At 40.4% G+C, this 20,723-nt stretch overlaps 1 protein-coding gene across 2 annotated transcripts in view; it reads right to left on the bottom strand.

The window, feature by feature from the left end:
- DYM (dymeclin) overlaps window positions 1-20,723 on the bottom strand; it is a 622,931-nt gene that overhangs the window by 454,644 nt on the left and 147,564 nt on the right. For both annotated transcript variants that reach the window (XM_069104416.1, XM_069104414.1), the window contains exons 7-8: window positions 11,649-11,774; window positions 3,590-3,732 (exon numbers count right to left, since the gene is read on the bottom strand). In XM_069104416.1, the coding sequence (XP_068960517.1) occupies window positions 3,590-3,732; window positions 11,649-11,774 (269 nt within the window). The remainder of the gene's footprint in view (window positions 1-3,589; window positions 3,733-11,648; window positions 11,775-20,723) is intronic.

Genomic DNA, 20,723 nt, shown 5'->3' with positions numbered 1-20,723 from the left:
AACAGCTAGGCTTTGTGAGTGCATGTTTTCCCCCTGCTGTGACAGTTAGGCTTCGGAGTGTTTGTTTGTGGGAAGGATAAAGGATGGTATGGCTCCCTGATGTGCTATGATGTATTAACTTATTTGTTACTATGATGGATTTTACTTTCTGGTGTCTGAATAAATGTTTTGCTTCTGTCTTATATATGGAGAGTCTGCCATACATTGTGATTGAGAACTATGCCAGCATATTCATAGTAACCACCAGTGCTGTGAATATTGTGTTGGTGCTACAAATAGCTACTTCCTAACAGCTTGACTTAGCACCCTAATAGCATTACTTTGGAGAATAAATTTGCTTTGTTTCAAAATAGTCTAACTGAAATTGTGAAATAAAAACACTACGATTATTTCACGATGATGTACATTTTTAAACTGATTTATAATTTTAAGCTATGTAAAACAACTTATTATAATCTAATTCAAGTACTGCCTGACCTGATTTCAAACTATCTAAAATTACTATACTGAAGTAAATCTAACGTGTCTAAGTGATAAAAGTTCTAAAAATAAGCCATCATAATCATCTGTACAAAGTGGATTCAATGATTTAGAAAATATAAAGTTGAAGAGAAACAAAACTATGTATTTCACATGAATGACCCAGAGCAAACATGTGAAGGAAACACAATGTAGTAAAAACTCAAACTCAACAGGCCTCAGTTCTTCTAACTGCTACTACATACCTGCGTGAATAAGCATGTCACTCAACTTTCCCAGGGTTCAGTTTTTTCAAATATAAATTCAGAGTGCTGGAATATAACAGGGTCTTTAAGGACATTCCAACTCTATCACTTATAATTCTCCATTTTCTACTAATAAACATGATGTGATTAATATTAAATATATATTAGAATATACAAAAACAAGTAAATAAAATATTCAGAGGGGTTCATGAACCCACATAATCACTACTAAAATGCATTGGGTAGATCTATATTTTAATTTAAAAGCCAATAGCTTGAACGTCAGAGGTTGGAGTCAAGATGGCGGAGTACAAACAGGACTTCCTTGGGGCTCCCGCTCCCACCTCCTCCAATTCATGTAACAGGTGACTTTGAACAAACACTGGAGCTACAGAACCCACAAAATGACATAGAGAAGCTAACCGAGGACAGCCCAGCAGGCTGGCAGGAAGGGGCCAGCACAGCATGCTGGGAGCCCAGCCTACCCCCGCTAGAGCCCGAGGTTTTAGCCTCAGGGCAACCACAACCAGCCACTGGCTGGAGGGACTTCAGATCGCCAGCAGCTGTAGCGGTTTCCAGAATGATCAACACATAGATGCTAAGGACAAAGTGAGAGGTCAGTGCAGTGTGGACTTTGGGATCCAGTACTTTGCGAGTGCAGTCCGGCCTTTATTCCCTGGAGGGAGAAGCTGCTGAGTGGCTACAGCTGTGAAGCCACTACCACATGGCAGCTGCAACTCCTGGCTTACAGATTATAGGGGGACAAAGCAACCAGTATGAAGGGTAATCACTCTTGCTTTAACCTGCTTGGATCTGGGTTGCAGTCTAAGGTGGAGGTCCTGGGGTGCAGGAACAGTTTCTCAGAGCATGTAGAGGCTTCAAAGAGGGCACCCAACTAATAGCTTCAGCTGCTGAGAACACCCCAGTGACTGGGACAAAGCTCTCCTCTCTGGTAGCAGAGTTCTTCTGTGGCAAAAAGCTCAAAAATCAAGTATTTGAGTGGCAACATCAGCAGTCAAAGGAAGCAAAGCAAGCAGAGCGATCCAACTTTACACTCCTATTTTGGGGACAAAAATGATCAAAGCACAGAACAGGAGGAAGACAGTGAAGTCAGAATTCCTGCACCAGAAGCTTCCAAGAAAAATATGAGCTGGTTACAGGCCATAAAGGAGCTTAAGAAGGATTTTGAAAACCAAGTAAGAGAAGTGGAGAAAAAATTGGGAAAAGAAATGAGAATCTTCCCATTATTGTTGAGGATACCACCATCATGCCAGTCTCCCAGGCTCACAACTTAGGGTTCATCCCAGTCTCCTCTCTTCCACACTCCATATACAATCTGCTGCTAAGGCAGGTCAATTTTAACTTTGTAACATCTCTTGTACGTGCCCACTTCTCTCCTCTGACCCAGAAACTACCTGATGCAGGTTCTTATCAGCCTGTTGGCTGCTCCTCTGTCACAAATAAGTCTATCCTGATTCCAGTCCATTCAACTGTCAAAGTGATATTCCTAAAGTGCAAATCTAATCACGTCACACTCGCCTACTCAATAAACTCCAGTCGTTTCCCTTTATCTCCAAGATCACATATAAAATCTTCTGTTTGATGTTCAGCACCCTTCATAACCTAGCCCCTCCTCCACTATTCCAGTCATCTCACACCTTACACCCTACCCCCAACGATTCTTGATTCTTTGACACGCCTTCTTGCTGTTCCCCAATCAAGAAGCGCCAGCTCCCAAATACAGGCATTTTCACTGTCTCCCATAACTTGAACTCCCATCTTCACCTCTGCCTTTTGGCTTCTCTGGCCTACTTCAAGTCTCAGTTGAAATCTCATCTTCTAGAAAGAAGTCTTTACTGATCCCCCTTAATTTTAGTACCTTCTCCAATTTATATTTTCCATAGCTTGTTTGTACATGCTTGTTTACAAGCTGTCTCCATCATCAGATTCTGAATCCCTGAAAGCAAGGATTGTCTTTTGTCTTTCTTTACATCACCAGCACTTAGCACAGTGCCTGGCACATGACAGATGCTTAATAAATATATACTAACTAATTGTTTGATGGATAAAGCCCAAGTTTGCTGATACTCAGAGTTCAGTAAAAAATGCCCTCAGTTTAAGCTGCTATCTATCTGAGGAACCTAAATACTCATTAACAGGAGGGGACTTTTCACCTGGAAATCACCTATGACCCTTTAGTGAACAATTCAGGCTTCAGAAATGAGTAGCTGTTCATGTGGCTACCCAAACATAAGCAGCAAACTTTGTTTTCAAATATTAATTTAGTTTTTATTACACTAATGGTCATGTCTGGCAGTTATATGGTACATCAAAATTTGCAAAGTGCTTTACAATTATTATCACATTTGATCTTCACAACAACACTGCAAAGCAGGTGCTATTATTATCTCTCTTTCACAAATGAAACAATTGTGGCTGGGAGAGGATAGGTGAGTTAACCAGGATCACACAGCTAGAAAATGTCTTAAGCAGGTTTTGAATTCAAGTCTTTTTGACTCCGGACCTGGTGTCCTATCTACTGCACCACTTACCCACCCCATTAGGTTACTAAACTCACAAAAGCGACAAATTTATTTGTGAACAGTTTTCTTGGAACACTGTATTAACTATAGGAATAAAAAAACCTATTCATTATTTTGACAGCTAGAATCATAACTAAAAAAATAATTTAGAAAAAAACTGGACTCATGTTGAGTCTTTATATTCAATCAGCGTCAGACATTATATAGCTACAAAGAAGGCTTTCTAAATGAACAAATATTCTCATGTCTAGAGAAAACACCAAAAAAAAAAACAGTATGTACATTTATCTCAGTATAAAATAAATCTCAGCAAGGACTTACTTGCTACTCCTGATGCAAGGCCATAAAGCAATCCTCCACTATCTGACTGCTGCTCAAAGATGTGGGTGCCAGGGGGAGGTCTCTTTTCTTGTCTGATGAAGTTATACAATAAGGTCTTGACAAGTCTGCTGGTATAAGGAAGACTGTAAAAAAAGAACATTTCAACATTTATCCAATTCAGATGGTTTGTGATAATGAAATAGAAATGAATAACTTAATGTCATTAAAAATCATATGCTATAAAGAGATGGTGCATATTGTTTTAAAGCCCAGCTGAGTGACCCACCCAGCAGAAATGCTGAGTCAAAGAACAAACAATGTGAGGACTCTACAAGAAGAGAATGGAGGACCAGGTAAGTTGTCTTGGCCATATGTATGCCTTGCTACTATTGTACTCTTTGCCAACTTTTCCTACTGACCTTGCGTATTTTTGTGAGTGTGCCCAACACACAGGACCAATTTAATAGGAAGGGATGATACTTAAAAGGGAAATTAAGAGGTGAGAGAGGAATATAATGAGCGGAGAAGGAGGGAGACAGAATAGAGTAAACTATCTCATAAAGAAGAGGCAAGGGTAAAGGCTTGCAATGGAGGGGAAGAATAGGAAGGCAAAAGGGAATAGGTCAACCTTATTCTCATTGAGTTTGGTTCGGGGAGGGAATGAAATACACACTAAATAGGGTATCACCCTACAGGAGAGTAGGGGAAAGGAGATGAGACAGGGGATGATGGAAGGGAGGGCAGACTGGGGGGGAGGGAAGTTGGAAGCACTCACTTTTGAAAAGGGAAAGGATCAAAGTAGAGAACAGAACAAGTGGGTGGTGGGATAGGAGGGAGGGAAATATAGTCAGTCTTTTACAAAATATCTACTATGTTAATGTTTTGCATTAGCTACACATGTACAATCTATACTGAACTGCTTATATTCCCAAAAAGGGTGGGTGACAAGGGAGGAAGGGAATGAATCTGGAATTCAAAGTTTTAAAATCAAATGTTTAAAATTATATATACATATATGCTATTATTAATACTATCTTACATGTAATTGGGAAAGAAGATATACAGGCACTGGGGCATAGAGATCTACCATGCCCTACTGGAAAGGTCTAAGGGGGTATGGGAAAAGATATGGGAGAGAGCAGATTGGAGGAGAGAATATCCTGTGTGACTGCTATTCTGAAGTGGTGGGTAGGGGAAAAACAGGGAGAAAATTTGTAACTCAAAATCTGACGGAAATTAATGATGTAAATCAGAAGTTAATAAAGCATTTGAAAAATGGAAAAAAAAAAAAGAAAGAAAGAGTGTGCCCAAGACTTATGTGGAAGGGAGGAAGGATATTTTGTAACCATTTGTTTTACTCTGACATATCAGTAAATTAGCTGAATTATGTTTACTATCTACTTAAAGGCAAACTCGGGAGTGGGGGCTTATGAGCAATACTTCAAGTGGACATCCAAATGCCCTTTTAAAACCTAGAGGTAACAGTTGCCCTGTGGGGGACCCAAACCATGAATGACAGTTGTCATATAACTCTTAGAAGGATGTTACATTCACTTGTTGGGAGTGAAAATAAGAAGGTATAATAAAAATATCCCAAACTGCTATAGAACTAACTACTGCAAGCCAGGTATAATTTCTTTAATTTTAGGGGTCCAAAGGAATTTTTTCAAATACAGTATCAATGTACAGACACCCAAAATTAGTCATCATAAAAAGAGGCATGATACTGGATATGGCTCATATACTCTTAAGTAATGAGAACGTAAAATGAATTGACAAAGGAAGAAACCTCACTATATGCAACAAACAGATAATAAAGTGAATCTCAACATTTCAGAAGGCAATGGCAATAGAAATTTTAAACTCCCTCACCCTAGGTTCAAAATCAATTTTGAAAGATCATGAAGTCCATTCATTGTCTTCTATCAAATCTGAAACTAGATCCTTTCATCCTCTACTTGTGAAAATTATACAAGGAATGAAATGTTACTATATTTCTGATAACACAGTGGAGTTTACAACTATTATATAATGGAAATTCCTATTAATATCTAAGCCAAATTCCCCAAACTACAATTTAAATTTATCCACTTTTGTCTCAAATTTGGTAAAAAGGAAGAATCAGTTACTATTATCAATTAATGAATTTGCATTTATTACATGTCTGCTATATGCCAGGTCAGGCAACTAGAGGCTCAGTGGATAGTGCATTGGGCCTGGAGTCAGGAATCCAACCTCAGACACTTAACTAGCTGTGTGACCTTGGGGAAGTTACTTAACCTCTGTTTGCTTAGGAGGCAGCTTGGTGGTTCAGAGGATACAGCACTGGACCTAAAATCAGGAAAAACTGAATTCAAATCTGGCCTCAGACTCTTACTAGCTGTATGACCCAAGGCAAATCACTTAACCTTTGTTTACCTTAATCCACCGTAGAAAGAAATGGCAAACTACTCCAATATCTTTGCCAAGAAAACCCCATGAACAGTATAATCTACAGGGTCACAAAGAGTCAGACATGACTGAATGACTAAACAACAACAACCCAAGTAACGTGCAAAGCGATAAAGGAAAAAAAATTAAAGAGTCCCTGTTATCCAGGGGTTTCTCCTTGACCAGGGGAGGCATGCATTGTACCTGTATTGTATGAATAAAATGTATAAAAAATTAATTCCATCAGGGACAGTTAGGTGGCGCAGAGAACAGAGCACCAGCCCTGGAGTCAGGAGGACCTGAGTTCAAATTTGAGCTCAGACACTTGACCCTTACTATCTGTGTGACCTTGGGCAAGTCACTTAACTCCAACTGTCTTGCCTTCCCCCCTCAAAAAAAAAATTTAATTCAAAGTATAATGGGACTGAGGGGAAGAAATGTGTCCTTAGAAAAATCAGGAAAAGATTCAAGTGAAAGGCATTACCTAAGAAGAATTTTGAGGGAAATAGGAATTTTAAGAGGTAGAAATGAGGCAGGATTGCATCCCAGATATGGGGTTCTAGCCATTACAAAGTTATAGAGACAGGAGACGGAGTACTGTGAGTGAGGAATGAATGCGTCAATTAAGAAGAGCAGCAGAAAGGGCCTTGGACCTGGAATCAGGAAGCCCAGAGTTCAATGCTGGTTTGAGACACTTTTAAGACAGTCACTTAACCACAGTCACCCTCAGTTTCCTCACCTGTAAAACAGGGGGTATTAATAACACCTACCTCACAGAGTTACCATGAGCCAATAAATATTTGTAAAGTACTTTATAAACATTAAATTTCTAGAAAAAGCTAATTATAATAATTATTATGAAATAAGGAACTCTTATTATCATTGTTATTATTATCATTATTACTTACAAGGAACACCAAGAAGCCCAGTTTGGCGGGACCATAGAGTGCAGGGATGAACAATATTTTTCTTTCTAAACCAGACCTGAATTTCCTTAGAGCTCCCAATGAGGAATTTCCTCTGCCAGTGTGGACTGGCACCTTTTCTCTGCACTTATTAAAGAAGTAAACAATATCCTCTTATTATAAAACATCATCTATACAATATCCCTTGCCTTCTCCCTGACCCAAAAATGCCAATTCATTTCTACTTAAGTTCTTCCAAATGTATCACTTTTATAACTTTACCCCAACTTTATGGAGATTTTGTAGGATTCACCTAAAATGGAAGGCAGAAAATATAAAATACTTCTGACTCTCTAGGCCAGGGTTGGGGAACCTACAGCCTTGAGGTCACATGTGACCTTCCAGGTCCTGGGGTACATACAGCCTTTTGACTGAGTCCAGGTTTTACAGAACAAATCCTTTTATTAAGAGAATTTATTCTGGGAAGTATGGAGGCAGAGGGTTACACTTGAGGACCTAGAAGGCCACAGGTTCCGCACCCCTGCTAGACCTTTCCACCACTTTGTGAGAGCCTTTTTAGCCTAAAGATGACTCCTATCCCATAGCCCCCTGCTCTGACTGGTTACCTCCTGCCCAGGACCACCATTTCATAAACCATCCAAGCCATCCATGCTCACTTCTCTTCCAATAGAAATGGAGGAAAAATAAAGACGTCAACCAAGAACAGCAAAAGCAAGAGAGTGGCAGCAGAGAGACCAATAAGAGACGGCTTTCTAAATGTACAATAAGGAGATGGGGTAAAGGCTGACATCTGGCGGAGGTAACAATGAAGAAGTGAACAGAGGGCAATGTAGGCAGAAACTGGTGACACCCTGCAAACAGGTGGACCAATGTTGTTTTGTGGGACTGCATTACAACATGGATGTTAAATGAAAGGGGAGGAAGAGGACGGGGATAGGAATTTGTGATATGCCTGGGTCAAATCAAGGACTAGCAATGAGGGGAAGGTGACCTCTATGGTCACAAAAAGAGCCTACAGAAGAGGAGGCAAGGACAAGGAGAGAAAATTGAAAATGGAGGATGGAGATGAAGGAGGTCTTACTTTGGTAGTGGGAGGCAGTGGGGGCCGGGGGGGCCATGGGGTAGGGTTCCTACTGAAAAATGTTTATATAGGTGAAGAGAGTTGATCTACGAAAGAAGACAGAGACTTTACACTGTGTGTGGCCCAAGGAATTTGGTACTTGAAGAATCTACTTGTCCAATGTTGGGAAGGGGGAACTGGAATCACTGGGGAATGGGAAAAACATGAATCCTGGGAGGTTTTGAGGCAAATATATGGGGGGGCGGGGGGGGAGGAGGGGAGAAATAACCAAAAGAGGGTATAGATCAGTGGTAGGATGCATAATCAGAGACATGGTAGTGGAAGGGCTCTATCATAAGGCAGTGTTCTCTCTGACACCTGAAATAATTGGCAATGTTCTAGAAGTGAGGCACAATGAAAAGAGGGAAGCCATGGAGCAAATTCTGCAAGGCAGTGGCAGAAATTGCCTTCAGCAAAGGGACTAGAATCAATACTTTGGAAGCTTTGATTCCAGGAGGAATCTTTTTCTCCAGAGAAAAGAGATTAGGTAATTACAGATATCATGAATCAGAGAATGATGGTCTAGAGTAGAACAGAGAGGATAAATTATTTTTGAAAAAAGCATGCAAAAATGAAATTTTAAAAACTAATGATAATGACTAGTTGAAAGGAAGGAGAGGAAGGGGGAATCTACTTAACTGAGAGGGGAAAGGGGAAAGAATTATATAGCCAAATGAAAACAAGAGGAAAAAAGAAACTATTTACTAGAACAGAAAACAGAAAATAAATGCAAAAGAAAGGTCTAGTGGAGCCCAGGGAAAGAGATAAAGTCCAATGATCGAGGAAGGTTTTATAGATGGAAAAGGTTCTGAGTTGGGCACTGAAAGAAAAAACTTCAACAGAAAAGACGGAGCAAAGGGAAAATAATCCATGTCCAGGGACAAGGGACAGGATGAAAAAAGATACAAAGACAAAAGACAGCAGAACGTGACCAGCAGACAATGAGCAGTTCAGGCTGGCTGTAACACAGTGCACATGGAAAGGAGTACCATGAGTACCAAAGAGGAATTATTTTGGCCCAATAAGGACTTAAAAGCCAACAAGTAGTCTGGCTCTTCAAATTTAACTTTTTTCCCTAAAAACATATTTACTAAATGAACACAAAACTAATCAAAAAACAAATCTGCCAAACATCATCAATTTTTTTAGAAGTCATAACCAATTATAAATTAGAGGTGAATCCAAGATGGCAAGAATTGTAGGGAGTAGTACAAGCCTCTCCTCATCCCCCCCCAAACACACACACACACACACACACACAAACACGACGGGGAAAAAAAAACTTCTCCAAACAGATCTAGAAAATAAAACAAACTGAATCCTGCAAGAACATCCAAGAAAAAGTCACTATGAGTCATTTTTCAAGTCCAAGTCAGCACAGAGCAACAGACAGAGAAGCCTACAGACACTGGGGAAGGGGTCTATATCCAGGAGCCCTTCATGGAACATTCCAGCTCCCAGAGAGGGGCTATGCACAAGGGCAACAGAAGGTTAAAGACCCACATGGGGCACTATAACAGACAAGAATGGCTGTCATCTGGCAGCTTTATCACCTACCACCCAGGTTCATGGTCAAAGATCCAGGGAAGACAGAAGCCCAAGGATGGCATTAAAGCAGTCCACAGGCCCCAGATCTATACTTAGAGAGAAGGCAGTTCAGAAGCAATCACAAGACATTTGGCCCAGACCCCAAGAGCAAAATGGGTTCTCAAACTGACCTTGTAGTCTTCCTTCACATGAAGTTCACTAAACAGTGAAGATTATTTGGGGGTTACAAATGTATATGGCACATTGTCCTATGCAAAATCACTTCATGGGCCTTCCTAAGAAATAAGATGTTAAAAAAAAAACACAGAGAAAGCCTCTCGTTGCTTTCTTCAAATTTCCAATTAGTAAATTAATTCTGGCTTGCAGTCTAATAGCTATAGTCCAGAAATCCAAAGGCGATGGCATCAGAACACAAAATTTAATATCAGAATGGGGTGGCTAGGTGGTGCAGTGAGTAAAGCGCTGGCCCCAGAGTCAGGAGGACCTGAGTTCAGTTTCGGCCTCAGAAATTGAACACAAAAACACTAGCCGTATAACCTTGGGCAAGTTACTTAACCCCAATTGCCCTCCAAATGGCAAAAAAAAAAAAATTAATATCAGGCCTAAAATCTAGGAGGCACACATGGTCAATGGTATAGTAAGTAGTCAATTAAGCAAAATCTGAGGACCACCAGAAAAGTTAGGGGGCTCCAAGCAGCAACCTCTCTCAACTACTTATATAATCAATAAATCATACAATAAGTATTTATTAAGAAGCTATAATCTGCTGGGCACTTTGTTATGAGATGAATATACATAGACAAAAAGGGATGGAGGAAATCTACATTTAAATGTCTACTATATACCAGGCAAAGTATTTTACAAATATTATCTAGTATGATGCTAAATAAAAGACCAAAATAATCCTTGCTCACATGAACTTTAGAGCCTATCAAAGGAGAAAACATGAACATATATACGTGTTTATAAAATGAATACATGTAAGTACAAGGAGTTTGAGGGGTAGAAGGATCAAGAAAAGCTTCATGTAGAAGGTGATACTTAAGCTGAATCTTAAAATAATCAAGGAAATGTATGAAGAGAAATGAAGATGATGTGTCTTCAAGCAGGGGAAATGACAACTGGAGTGTGTGTGTGTGTGTGTGTATGTGTGTGGCAAGAGTCAAAAGAAAGATTAGGAGCATGAATAATTAGAGAATTGTAAGGGTTATGGGATTTAAAGATCTTCCATGCCCCGTTGGACTTGCTGACGTAGCAGGAAGGGGTGGAGCAAGAGGAAGCGGAAGCCAAGCTAGCGTTCCTGGGGTGGCTGGCGGTGGTGGCGACGGTGGCAGCAGCAGAGGCAGCGGCAGCGTGAAGCCCTTTTTGAGTTAGGACTGCTAAGGACTTTCTGCTAAGGACTCCTGTTGAGGACTGCCAGGGGCCAGAGCTGCTGGGAGCGCTCTTCCAGGACGCTGGGTGGTTGCTGTGAGTGAGGAGAGGAGGACCTTTGCCTGAGGTAGCCTGTTCTGTTTTAAAGGCTTGAAAATGTGGGTGCTTTCTACTTTATCTACCTGTGCCAATGTCATAACTACTCTGATGGCTTTCACTTTCTGGTTTTGGGACTCAGTCTTTTGGTATCTTAATAAATTTTCTACTTTATTTCCCCATATGGCAAGCATGACGTATTTTTTAATGGATAATTATATCAGCATATTTGTAATCTCCATAGGCATTGTGAATATGGCATTGCTGATACAAGAATACAGTGCTACCGCTGACAAAGGGAGTCCAGATGGAAAGAAGACCTGACTTAAAGAGGAAGATCAATTTGGCTTGGAGTTCGACAAGCTTGAGGTGAGAGTGGGAGACCGAAAGTTTGTGTCTGCAGATACAAAACAGAAGGATTCACACAGCAGAAAGCTACAAACATCTAAGACAAGCTTGAGGTGGGAGTGGGAGACCCAAAGTTTGTGTCTGCAGATACAAAACAAAAGGATTCACACAGCAGAAAGCTAAAAACATCTAAGACAAGCTCTTCAATACTGAAACATACCATCGTCCATGCATCAAGTATTTGTGGCTTATGCTCTGTCTCAGAATGTCCTTATGGAAGAGCTGACAGGAAAGGAAAATGACCAGCGTTGACACAGCCTCTAGTGATATTCCATACGTTATATCTCTGTGGAGAGAAGAGATAACAAAATACTTATCATTTTGAAGGATTAAGCTGTATTTCAGATTTCTAAGATGAGCTGTGCATAGCAAACACTGAAAGGTTATCCATGTCAAATTTAAAATGTTTTCCTAAGGCATAAATATTTGATATTTATGTGTTAGATTTGAAAATCAACAAAGAAAAAAGATGAAAATCTTTTTACAAATTTCAACTTTTACATAGGTATCAATTATCTGATCATTTCATTACTTCACAGGTTCAAAATTCCCTTATCCATAGTCATTTGTAATGTTTTGCTTTGAGAATCCATTCTGGTATTTCTAGAAAGTCTGCCCTCTATTCTACTTTTACTACTTTAAACCCAAAAATAGAACTCGAAAGTCAATATATAGGGGTGGCTAGGTGGCACAGAGAATAGGGCACTGGCCCTGGAGTCAGGAGGACCTGAGTTCAAATGAGGCCTCAGACACTTAACACAAAAACTAGCTGTATGACCTTGGGCAAGTCACTTAACCCTAACTGCCCTCCAAAAAGGAAAAAAAAAAGTAAATATATATATAGGGAAAAAACAATGCTTTTTAAAGATAATTACTTAATAAACGCACTTCTAATATCCACTTCATCAAAGTAAACTCTGAATGACAAATAAAATACTTCAATGTCCTTATATATGTTACAAAGACTACCTTGGATGGGAAGGTACTTTACTGTGCCTCCCAATCATCAGGGCTTTGATGAAACTGCTCAAGAAATTAGTTATAGCATTTCCTATCCAGGTTTCACCTCCAGAATCAAATAAAAAATCTTCTATTTTGGCATTCAAAAGCCTTCATAACCTGACTCTTCCCAACCTTTCTAATAGGAACTTCTTTTCTTTTTTTTTTTTTTGAAGACAGAAGCAAAACATTTATTCAGACACCAGAAAACCAAATCCCCAAACCAGTAAACCAATTCTATCACAGTAGCATAGAAGTTATTTAGTCATAACAGCACAGAGAGCCACAGCATCCTTTAGCCTTCCCACAAACTAACATTTACTCACAAGCCTGTCTCCTTCCTTTGCATCCTCTCCTCCCTCCAGTCTAGCTGCTCTGATGAGGAACTTATTTTCAATCAAACAATAAACATATATTAAACACCTACTATGTGCCTGCAAAAGACAATCCCTGTCCTCAGGGAGCTCACAGTCTAATGGAAGAAGCAACAAAGAAACAAATATATACAAAGCAAGTTATATATGGGATAAGTAGGGAGTGATTAACAGAGGGAGGACCCTGGAAATAAGAGAAGTTCAGGAGGATCTCCTATACAAGGCAGGCTTTTAGCTGAACCTTAAAGGAATCCAGGGAGGTCAGTGTTCGAAGTGGAGAAGGGAGACAATTCCAGGCAAGTGGGACACCCAGAGAAAATGCCGGGAATTAAGAGATAAAGTGTCTTGTTCATGAACAGTCAGAAGGGCAGGGTCACGGAATCAACGAGTGCACTGGGCAGTAAAGAATAAGAAGACTGGAAGGGTAAGGGGAGATTAGGCTATGAAGGGCTATGGATGCCAAAGAGAATATTTTGTAATTTGCTCCTGGAGGCAAAAGGAAGCCAAGACAGTTTATTGAGTAGAGAAGGGGAAGGCTGACATGGTTGGATTTGTGCTTTAGCAAAACTATGCAGTGGCTGAATAAGGATGGATTAGAGTGGGGCGAGACTTTAGGCAGGCAGAGCTACCATCAGGATATTGCAATAATAAAGGGCTGAGGTAAGGAGGGCCTACGCCAGAGCAGTGGCAGCATTAGAGGAGCAAAGGTAAAACTGATAAGCTGTAGTAGTAAGAACTTGGACAGACTTCAAGACAGTGGAGGATAGAAGGGCCTGGCATAGCATATGGTCAAGAAGAGTCAGACATGGGGTGGCTAGGTGGTGCAGTGAGTAGAGCGCCGGCCCAGGAGTCAGGAGGCCCTGAGTTCTGGCCTCAGACACGTAATACACACACACAAAAATCTAGCCATGTGACCTTGGGCAAGTTACTTAACCCCAATTGCCCTCCAAAAAAAAAAAAGAGTCAGACATGACTGAACAACTAGTTAACAATGCCAATAACTTGGATATGAGGAGTGAGAGATAACGAGGAATCCAAGATGACTCTTAGGTTAAGTATAAGAGATTGAAAGATGGGGCGGCCAGGTGGCTCAGCGAGTAAGAGCACTGGCCCCAGAGTCGGGATGACCTGGGATCGAATCTGGGCTCTGATACTTAGCACCACACCCAGAAATAACTGGCCGTGTAACCTTGAGCAAGTTACTTAACCCCAATTGCTTTTAAAAAAAGAGAGAGAGAGAGATTGAAAGATGGTGTTGCCCTCTACCATAAAAGGAAAGGTATGAGGGGAGGAAGGAGAGTTTAGGAGGGGAAATGAGTTTATTTTTAGACACTCAATTTACTGGAAGCCAGTATGAAATCTCTGAAAGGCAGCTGGAGATATGAGATTGGAGGTCAGCAGAGGGTCTGGGACAGGAGGAGAATAATCTGAAATATCAACATAGAGATGGTAATTAAATCCACAGGAGTTGATGAGATCACCAAGTAAAGTAATACAGAGGGAAAAGAGGGGTCAGGAAGAACCCTGTGGGACACCTATGATTTGGAGGAGGATCCAGCAAAGGAGAGAGAGAAGGAACAGTCAGATAGGTAAGAGGAAACCAGGGAGAGTAGTGCCCTTAAAACCTAGAGAGAAAATGGTATCAAGGAGGAGAGAGAATAATCAGCAGTGTCAAAGGATGCAGAGACACTAGGAGAATGAGAACTGAGAGAACGCCGTTGGATTTGGCAACTAAAAGATCATTACTAACTTTGGAGAGAGCAGTTTCAGTGGAATGATAAGGTCAAAAGTAGGACTGTAAAGGGTTAATTAAGAAGAAAGAGAGAGGAGAGAAAGTGGAGACATCTATCACTGGCCTCTTGAAGGAGTTTAGCTACAAACGGCAGAAGAGAGTAATGGGGATAGAAAGATCAAGTGAAGGCTTTTCATGATAGAAGAACCATGGGCATGAATGAGCCAGTAGATAGAGCAAGATTAAAAACAAGTAATAGAGACAGGATGGAATGGGATCACATGAACAGGGTTTGCCTCGTGTAACAGCAAGCAACCTAGCATACCCAGGATGGCTGCTGGCACAGGTTCTTTGATCTGCTTTTCTAAAGGAAAGCAACTTTAAAGGGGTTGACAATCTTAGTTTAATCAAACACATATATCATTCACTTAGTTCAGGGGGAAAAGTCAGCACCCTGAACTTCAGAAAAGTTCATACAAAGAGAAATTATAAGCAGACAAAAAAATAAGAGAAAATAACACAATTCAACAGACCAATAGACAGGGCTTCCAGCTGTGTGACCATTACATTCACAGCTAGTTAGTAACCAGAGAGAGAAGCACCAGCAAAGGGGCAGGGAAGATCTTCAATTTCCCTTAGCATTATATCTTGGTAAGAAGAAAGATCATTTCATCATCTGAAACAGGAATGATGGAGGAGAGAGTGGCAGAAATCATCTGAGTGATTAGAAATGAGGGAGTGGAGAGAAGAGAGATTTCACAGAGAATGGTTTTGGGATTTTTTCTGTAAACTATGAGGTATGGTTCTCAACTCAGAGAGTAGAGGAGGTTTGAGGACAGATGAAAAAGTTTAGAAGAGCCACTAGGAAGAGTGGGAGGTATGGAAGGATTGCCTAGCAGCAGTTGGGGTCCAACTGAGGTTATATAACTTAACTGTAGTAGACTTGGAACGTTTCTGTGATTTTCTCCATCTTCTTCATTCAGCAGCACATGTGTAGGTGATGAATGGTGGGAAATGATCCAAGGCTAAGGCTCAGCTGGACATAATCAGCAACATGAAAAGGGGGACAGGGATTCAGTGTAGACTTGAATTGGTTTACTAAAGAATCAAAATGAGGAGAAGCGAAAGAAGCGAAAAGAATGATTAGTTCAGGGAGATACCCAGGGAGCAAATGGAAGGATCAAGGGATTGAAGGTCACAATGTGAATGAAGAGTAGGGTTTTTAAACAAGAAGAGACAGAGGGAGATGGGAAAAGCTAATAGATTATGGCGAGATAAGGAAATTTCAGAATTCTGGAAATCAAAAGTGATACATCTGTGAGTAATGGTAAGATCAAGGTTATAACCGTCTTTGTGTATGGCTGGGTTGAGGTGGAAGAGTAGGTCAACACAGGAGAGTAAGTTGAGAAAGTTAGTGTTTAGGGCATTTATATGTATGCTGAAGCCCCCTACTGTAAGGGTATGAGTTGGGGAGGAGAGAAAAATTGTAAGCCAGGTATCAAAATCATTAAGGAGAAAAAGAGAGTGACCTAAAGGTCTGTAGACAATAGATACCATGAACATCAAAGAAGACAGACAGTGATAGAGGAAGGGGGAGAAACTGGACATGACAATGGGGAACAAGTAGTAATACAACTCCCCTGCCTCAACCAAGGAGTCAAGGAGAAAGAGCAAAGGTCACAGCCAACACAGGAAAAGGTGATCAGAGAGACTGTGTCACCTGGAGGAAGTCATGTTTCGATAATAGCTAGTAGAAGAAAGTAGTGAGAGAAGAAAAGATTTAAGATGAAGGGAAGTTTGTTGACCATGGAACAGGTCTTCAAATGCAGAACTAATGAGAAATTTCCATTTAATTTTTATTACATCCAAAGTGAATTGCTGACTAGATTTAAACTACTAGATTTCTGGATTAGTGGGCATTTCTTACACCTATTATTTCCTGTGGCCCCATTCTGAGGTCCTATTATAAAATAGCAGAATAATTTTAGTGTTCTTCTGGATGCTAAATATTCAGAAGTATTGCTACTTTTGAAAAGAAATCCATAGTTCGTACCTTATATTACTATAAAGCATGTCAATCTGATACAAATATTCTATAAGAGTAGCAGGTCTTTAGATTAGGAAACTGCTTTCACTTTAATTTAAACTATTTCTCAATTTGTCGAGTCCGCAAGAAGTCCATTTTAGGTTTAGCAGCTTAAAACTGCACTAAGACTACCTGTATATAAAGCATATCTAATTTGACACAAACTCTGCATAATTTTGTTGCTCAGTCATTTTTTGTCATGTTTGACTCTTTGTGACACAATCTGGGGTTTTCTTGGCAGATACTGGGGTGGTCTGCAATTTCTTTCTGCAGCTCATTTTACAAATTAGGAAACTGAGGCAAACTGAGGGTTAATTGACTTGCTCAGGGTCACACAGCTAGTTAAGTGTCTGAGGCCATATCTGAACTCAGGAAGACGACTCTTCTGACTCCAGGCCCAGTATTCCATCCACTGTACCACCTACCTGCCCTTCACCTATCCAGTATTTTTGTGCAAATTTTGTAAGTAGTTATCTAAGTATGTGTTATCTCCGCCATAAAACTGCAAACTCTTAGACAGAGGGGATTATTTGCTTTTGTGTCTTTGTACCCCACCCCCATTTAGCACAGGGCCTGTCATATATTAGGTACATAAAAGGCACTGCTGATTGACATAAGTCTAATGATGACTTAAGGATTCCTAATATGACAATCTTATAATTTCTTTCCACCACTGATCCTAGGACAAGTAATACAATGTAATAAGAACCATGAAATTTTCCAAAATTTATCAACTTTTGGTTGATAGAACTTTTGTTAACACTCACTTAACTCACAGGCAAAAAAGGGAAACATCCTCAGATCCTCCATGTTACCATTCCCTGCCTGATAATGCTAGGGAAAATCTGGAGAAGTCTTGAGTTTCTTGCGGAGTTTCTATTATGATAGGCACTATTTCAAAATAGCAAATAGTGAACATATTTACTCAATACTGACAGTGGTTGAATTCCAAAATATATTCCAAAATCTATCAATTACATCATGGTCGCTCTGGTGGGAATATTATAGTTCCTGAATATCAATTCTTTTTATGCGAAGTTTTATAAAATGAAAAGTCAAAGAATATTTCCTAATTAAGGCTGGCAGCCAAAAAAATTTTATTCATTAGTTTTGAATTGTATTGAACTTAGGCTCTGCCCATGCCATGTCAGGACCACCCATCAATAATGTGAAAAAAAAGATTTAGTGCTGAAAATATAAAATTTTGAACTCTCAGAAGTGTCTGGTTATCAGTATCAAGCCGTAAAGTACAACAGATAGAAGAGAACATAATCATTTCTCTTGGATTGAGTCCCAAACACACTACTGATGGCAAATATGTATATTGGCAACTATATAATACACTAGGTATAGCTGCCGAGAAAGATTTTGGAAATTTCCCAAATATGTACTCAAGAATCACAGACTGAAATCAAAGAGCACAGTTCTTGACCCTCCTTGGCCCATGCTTCTTAATAACAACATACATACATATATACACACAGAAAGAGAACAATAAAGCTATACAGCAACCCTAATTCTATAGAATACAGTAAACTGAGCATATTATTGAGAAAATGCTACATCTGAATCAGATCATTCTGAGCCTGTTTGCAGAGCCGCAAAATAGTGAAAATAATACTTGAGTTTCCATCACTGAGCTACTATGAGATCCAAATGAAATAATGTATATAACATTTTTCTTTCAAATTTAAAGGTGTTATGTAAATGTTACTGAAATATGAAAATCAATTATCAATATAACGATAAAAAAGAATGATGCAAAGTAAATGACATCTTAGTTACTTTATATGTCCAAGATAAAAATACCTGAACATCTTAGGCAATTGAGTCTTAGTAAATTATTATGTGATTATAATTTTTTTAAATCATCCTTGAAACACTTCGTGCCTTTCAAAATGCATTCATGATTTTTTTGGTAGTGAAAATAGAAGAGGTTTTAAGACAATTGAAAACAACCATAAATTTAACAATCTGAAGAAATCTATAGGATGAGACCATACAACCTAAAATTATATGGCGAAGGCAACTTCATCAATCCCAACTGTTTCGGTATATCTGCTATGTGTGCTTCCTCCTCCTTCAGCTTTCCTGTAGTTCTCCCCCACCTTTCCAAATGATCCTGCTCAGTGTTCTTGGCTATATTATCATCCATGTACTTAATGACCTTTAGCCATGGATGTTTCAAAATCTCTATACCGGGCCTTCTTCTCTCCCACTATACCTGCATCTTAATAATCATGCCAGCTCCTATGGGTCCAACTATCTTCACACAGATAACTCCCAAATCCATCTATCCAGTCTTTATTTCTCTTTTGAGCTCGCTTTCTATATCACCTATTAGATATCTCTAATTGGGTATGTCATCAGGATCTCAAACTCAAGAGATTCAAAAGGGAACTACTGTAACGCCCCCTATTTCAAACTCCCCTTTTTCGGCTGAGCACAGAACTATCTTCCTTGTCAACCAGCCTTGCAACCACTGAGTCTTCCTGACTCCACAATTCCTCTCATTCCCCCATATCCAATCAAGTTGCCAAATCTTGACATCTCTACATCTACAAAATATCTCAACTCTAATCTTCTCTTAGTACTCACATGGCTACCACCTTAGTTCAGTTGTTGTTCAATAGTTCAGCTGTCACATGGACTATTGTCATAGAATCCTCACTATTCTCCAGACTTCCAATCTCTCCTCTCTCCAAAGCATCCTCTGCACAGCAACCAAAATCATTGCACTAAAGTACAACTATAACCATGTTCTTCTTCTGCTCAAGAACCTTCACTGGTTATCTACTGCCTTGAAAATAAAATACAGTGAAGCAAGACCTTCCCGCGGCTCCGGCTTCCACCCTCCCCAATCCATGTAAAAAGGGGACTCTAAACAAACTTTGGAGCTGCAGAACCCACAGAATGACACAGAGAAGCTAACCTCCCACTGAGGACAGCCCAGCAGGCTGGCAGGAATCGGCCAGCACAGCGCTCTGGGAGCCGAGCCCAGCACCACTCCGAGGCTTTAGCCCCAGGGCGGGCCTGACCAGCCGCCTGCCAGAGGGACTCCAGATCAGCAGCAGCTGTGGCCGTTTCCAGATTTATCAATACATAGATGCGAAGGACAAGGTGAGAGGCCAGTGCAGTCTGGACTTTGGGACCAGTAAGTGGGAGTGAGTGGCTTTTACCCCCAGGGCGAGAAACCGCTGAGACGCCAGCACAGCCTGCCAGCGCCACGTGGCGGCTTCAGCTCCTGGCCTGCACAGAGTGTAGGGGGACCAAGCACCAGTCTGAGGGGTAATCGTTCTTGCTTTAACCTGCTTGGATCTGGATTACAGTCTAGGGTGGAGGTCCTGGGGTGTGGGTCCAGCTTGCCAGAGTGTGTGGAGACCTCAGAGAGGGCACCCATCTAATACATCCGGCAGCTGAGAAAACCCCAGCGTTTGGGACGAAAACTCCCCTGTCTGGTGGCAGAGTCCTACTGTGGCAAAAAGCCCAAAAGTCAAATCATTGAGTGGCAAAACGAGCAGGCAAAGGAAACAAAGCAGACAGAAGATTCCAACATTACACTCCTATTTTGGGGATAAGAAGGAGCAAGGCATGGAACAGGAGGAAAACAGTGAAGTCAGTACTCCTGCACCAAAAGCTTCAAAGGAAAATACAAGCTGGTTACAGGCCATAGAGGAGCTTAAGAAGCAGATAAGAGAAGTGGAGGAAAAATTGGGAAGAGAAATGAGAACAATGCAAGAAAATTATGAAATGAGAGTCAACAGCCTGACTGAAGAAAATAATACCTTAAAAAACAGACTGACTCAAATGGCAAAGGAGGCTCAAAAAGGCAATGAGGAGAAGAATGCCTTAAAAAGTCGAATTTGCCAGATGGAAAAAGAATCTCAAAAGCTCACTGAGGAGAATCATTGCTTCAGAATTAGATTGGAGCAAGTGGAAGCTAATGACTTTATGAGAAATCAAGATGCTGTCAAACAGATCCAAACAAATGAAAGAATAGAAGGCAATGTGAAATATCTCATGGGAAAAACCACTGACCTGGAA

This window comes from Petaurus breviceps, unplaced genomic scaffold (assembly GCF_028583685.1).
Source record: "Petaurus breviceps papuanus isolate PSGF00001 unplaced genomic scaffold, PetGlider_PUasm1.0 131, whole genome shotgun sequence".
NCBI lineage: Eukaryota > Metazoa > Chordata > Mammalia > Diprotodontia > Petauridae > Petaurus > Petaurus breviceps.
The sequence above is the reverse complement of the archived record's forward strand: the minus strand, read 5'-3'. Positions and strand labels throughout refer to the sequence as shown.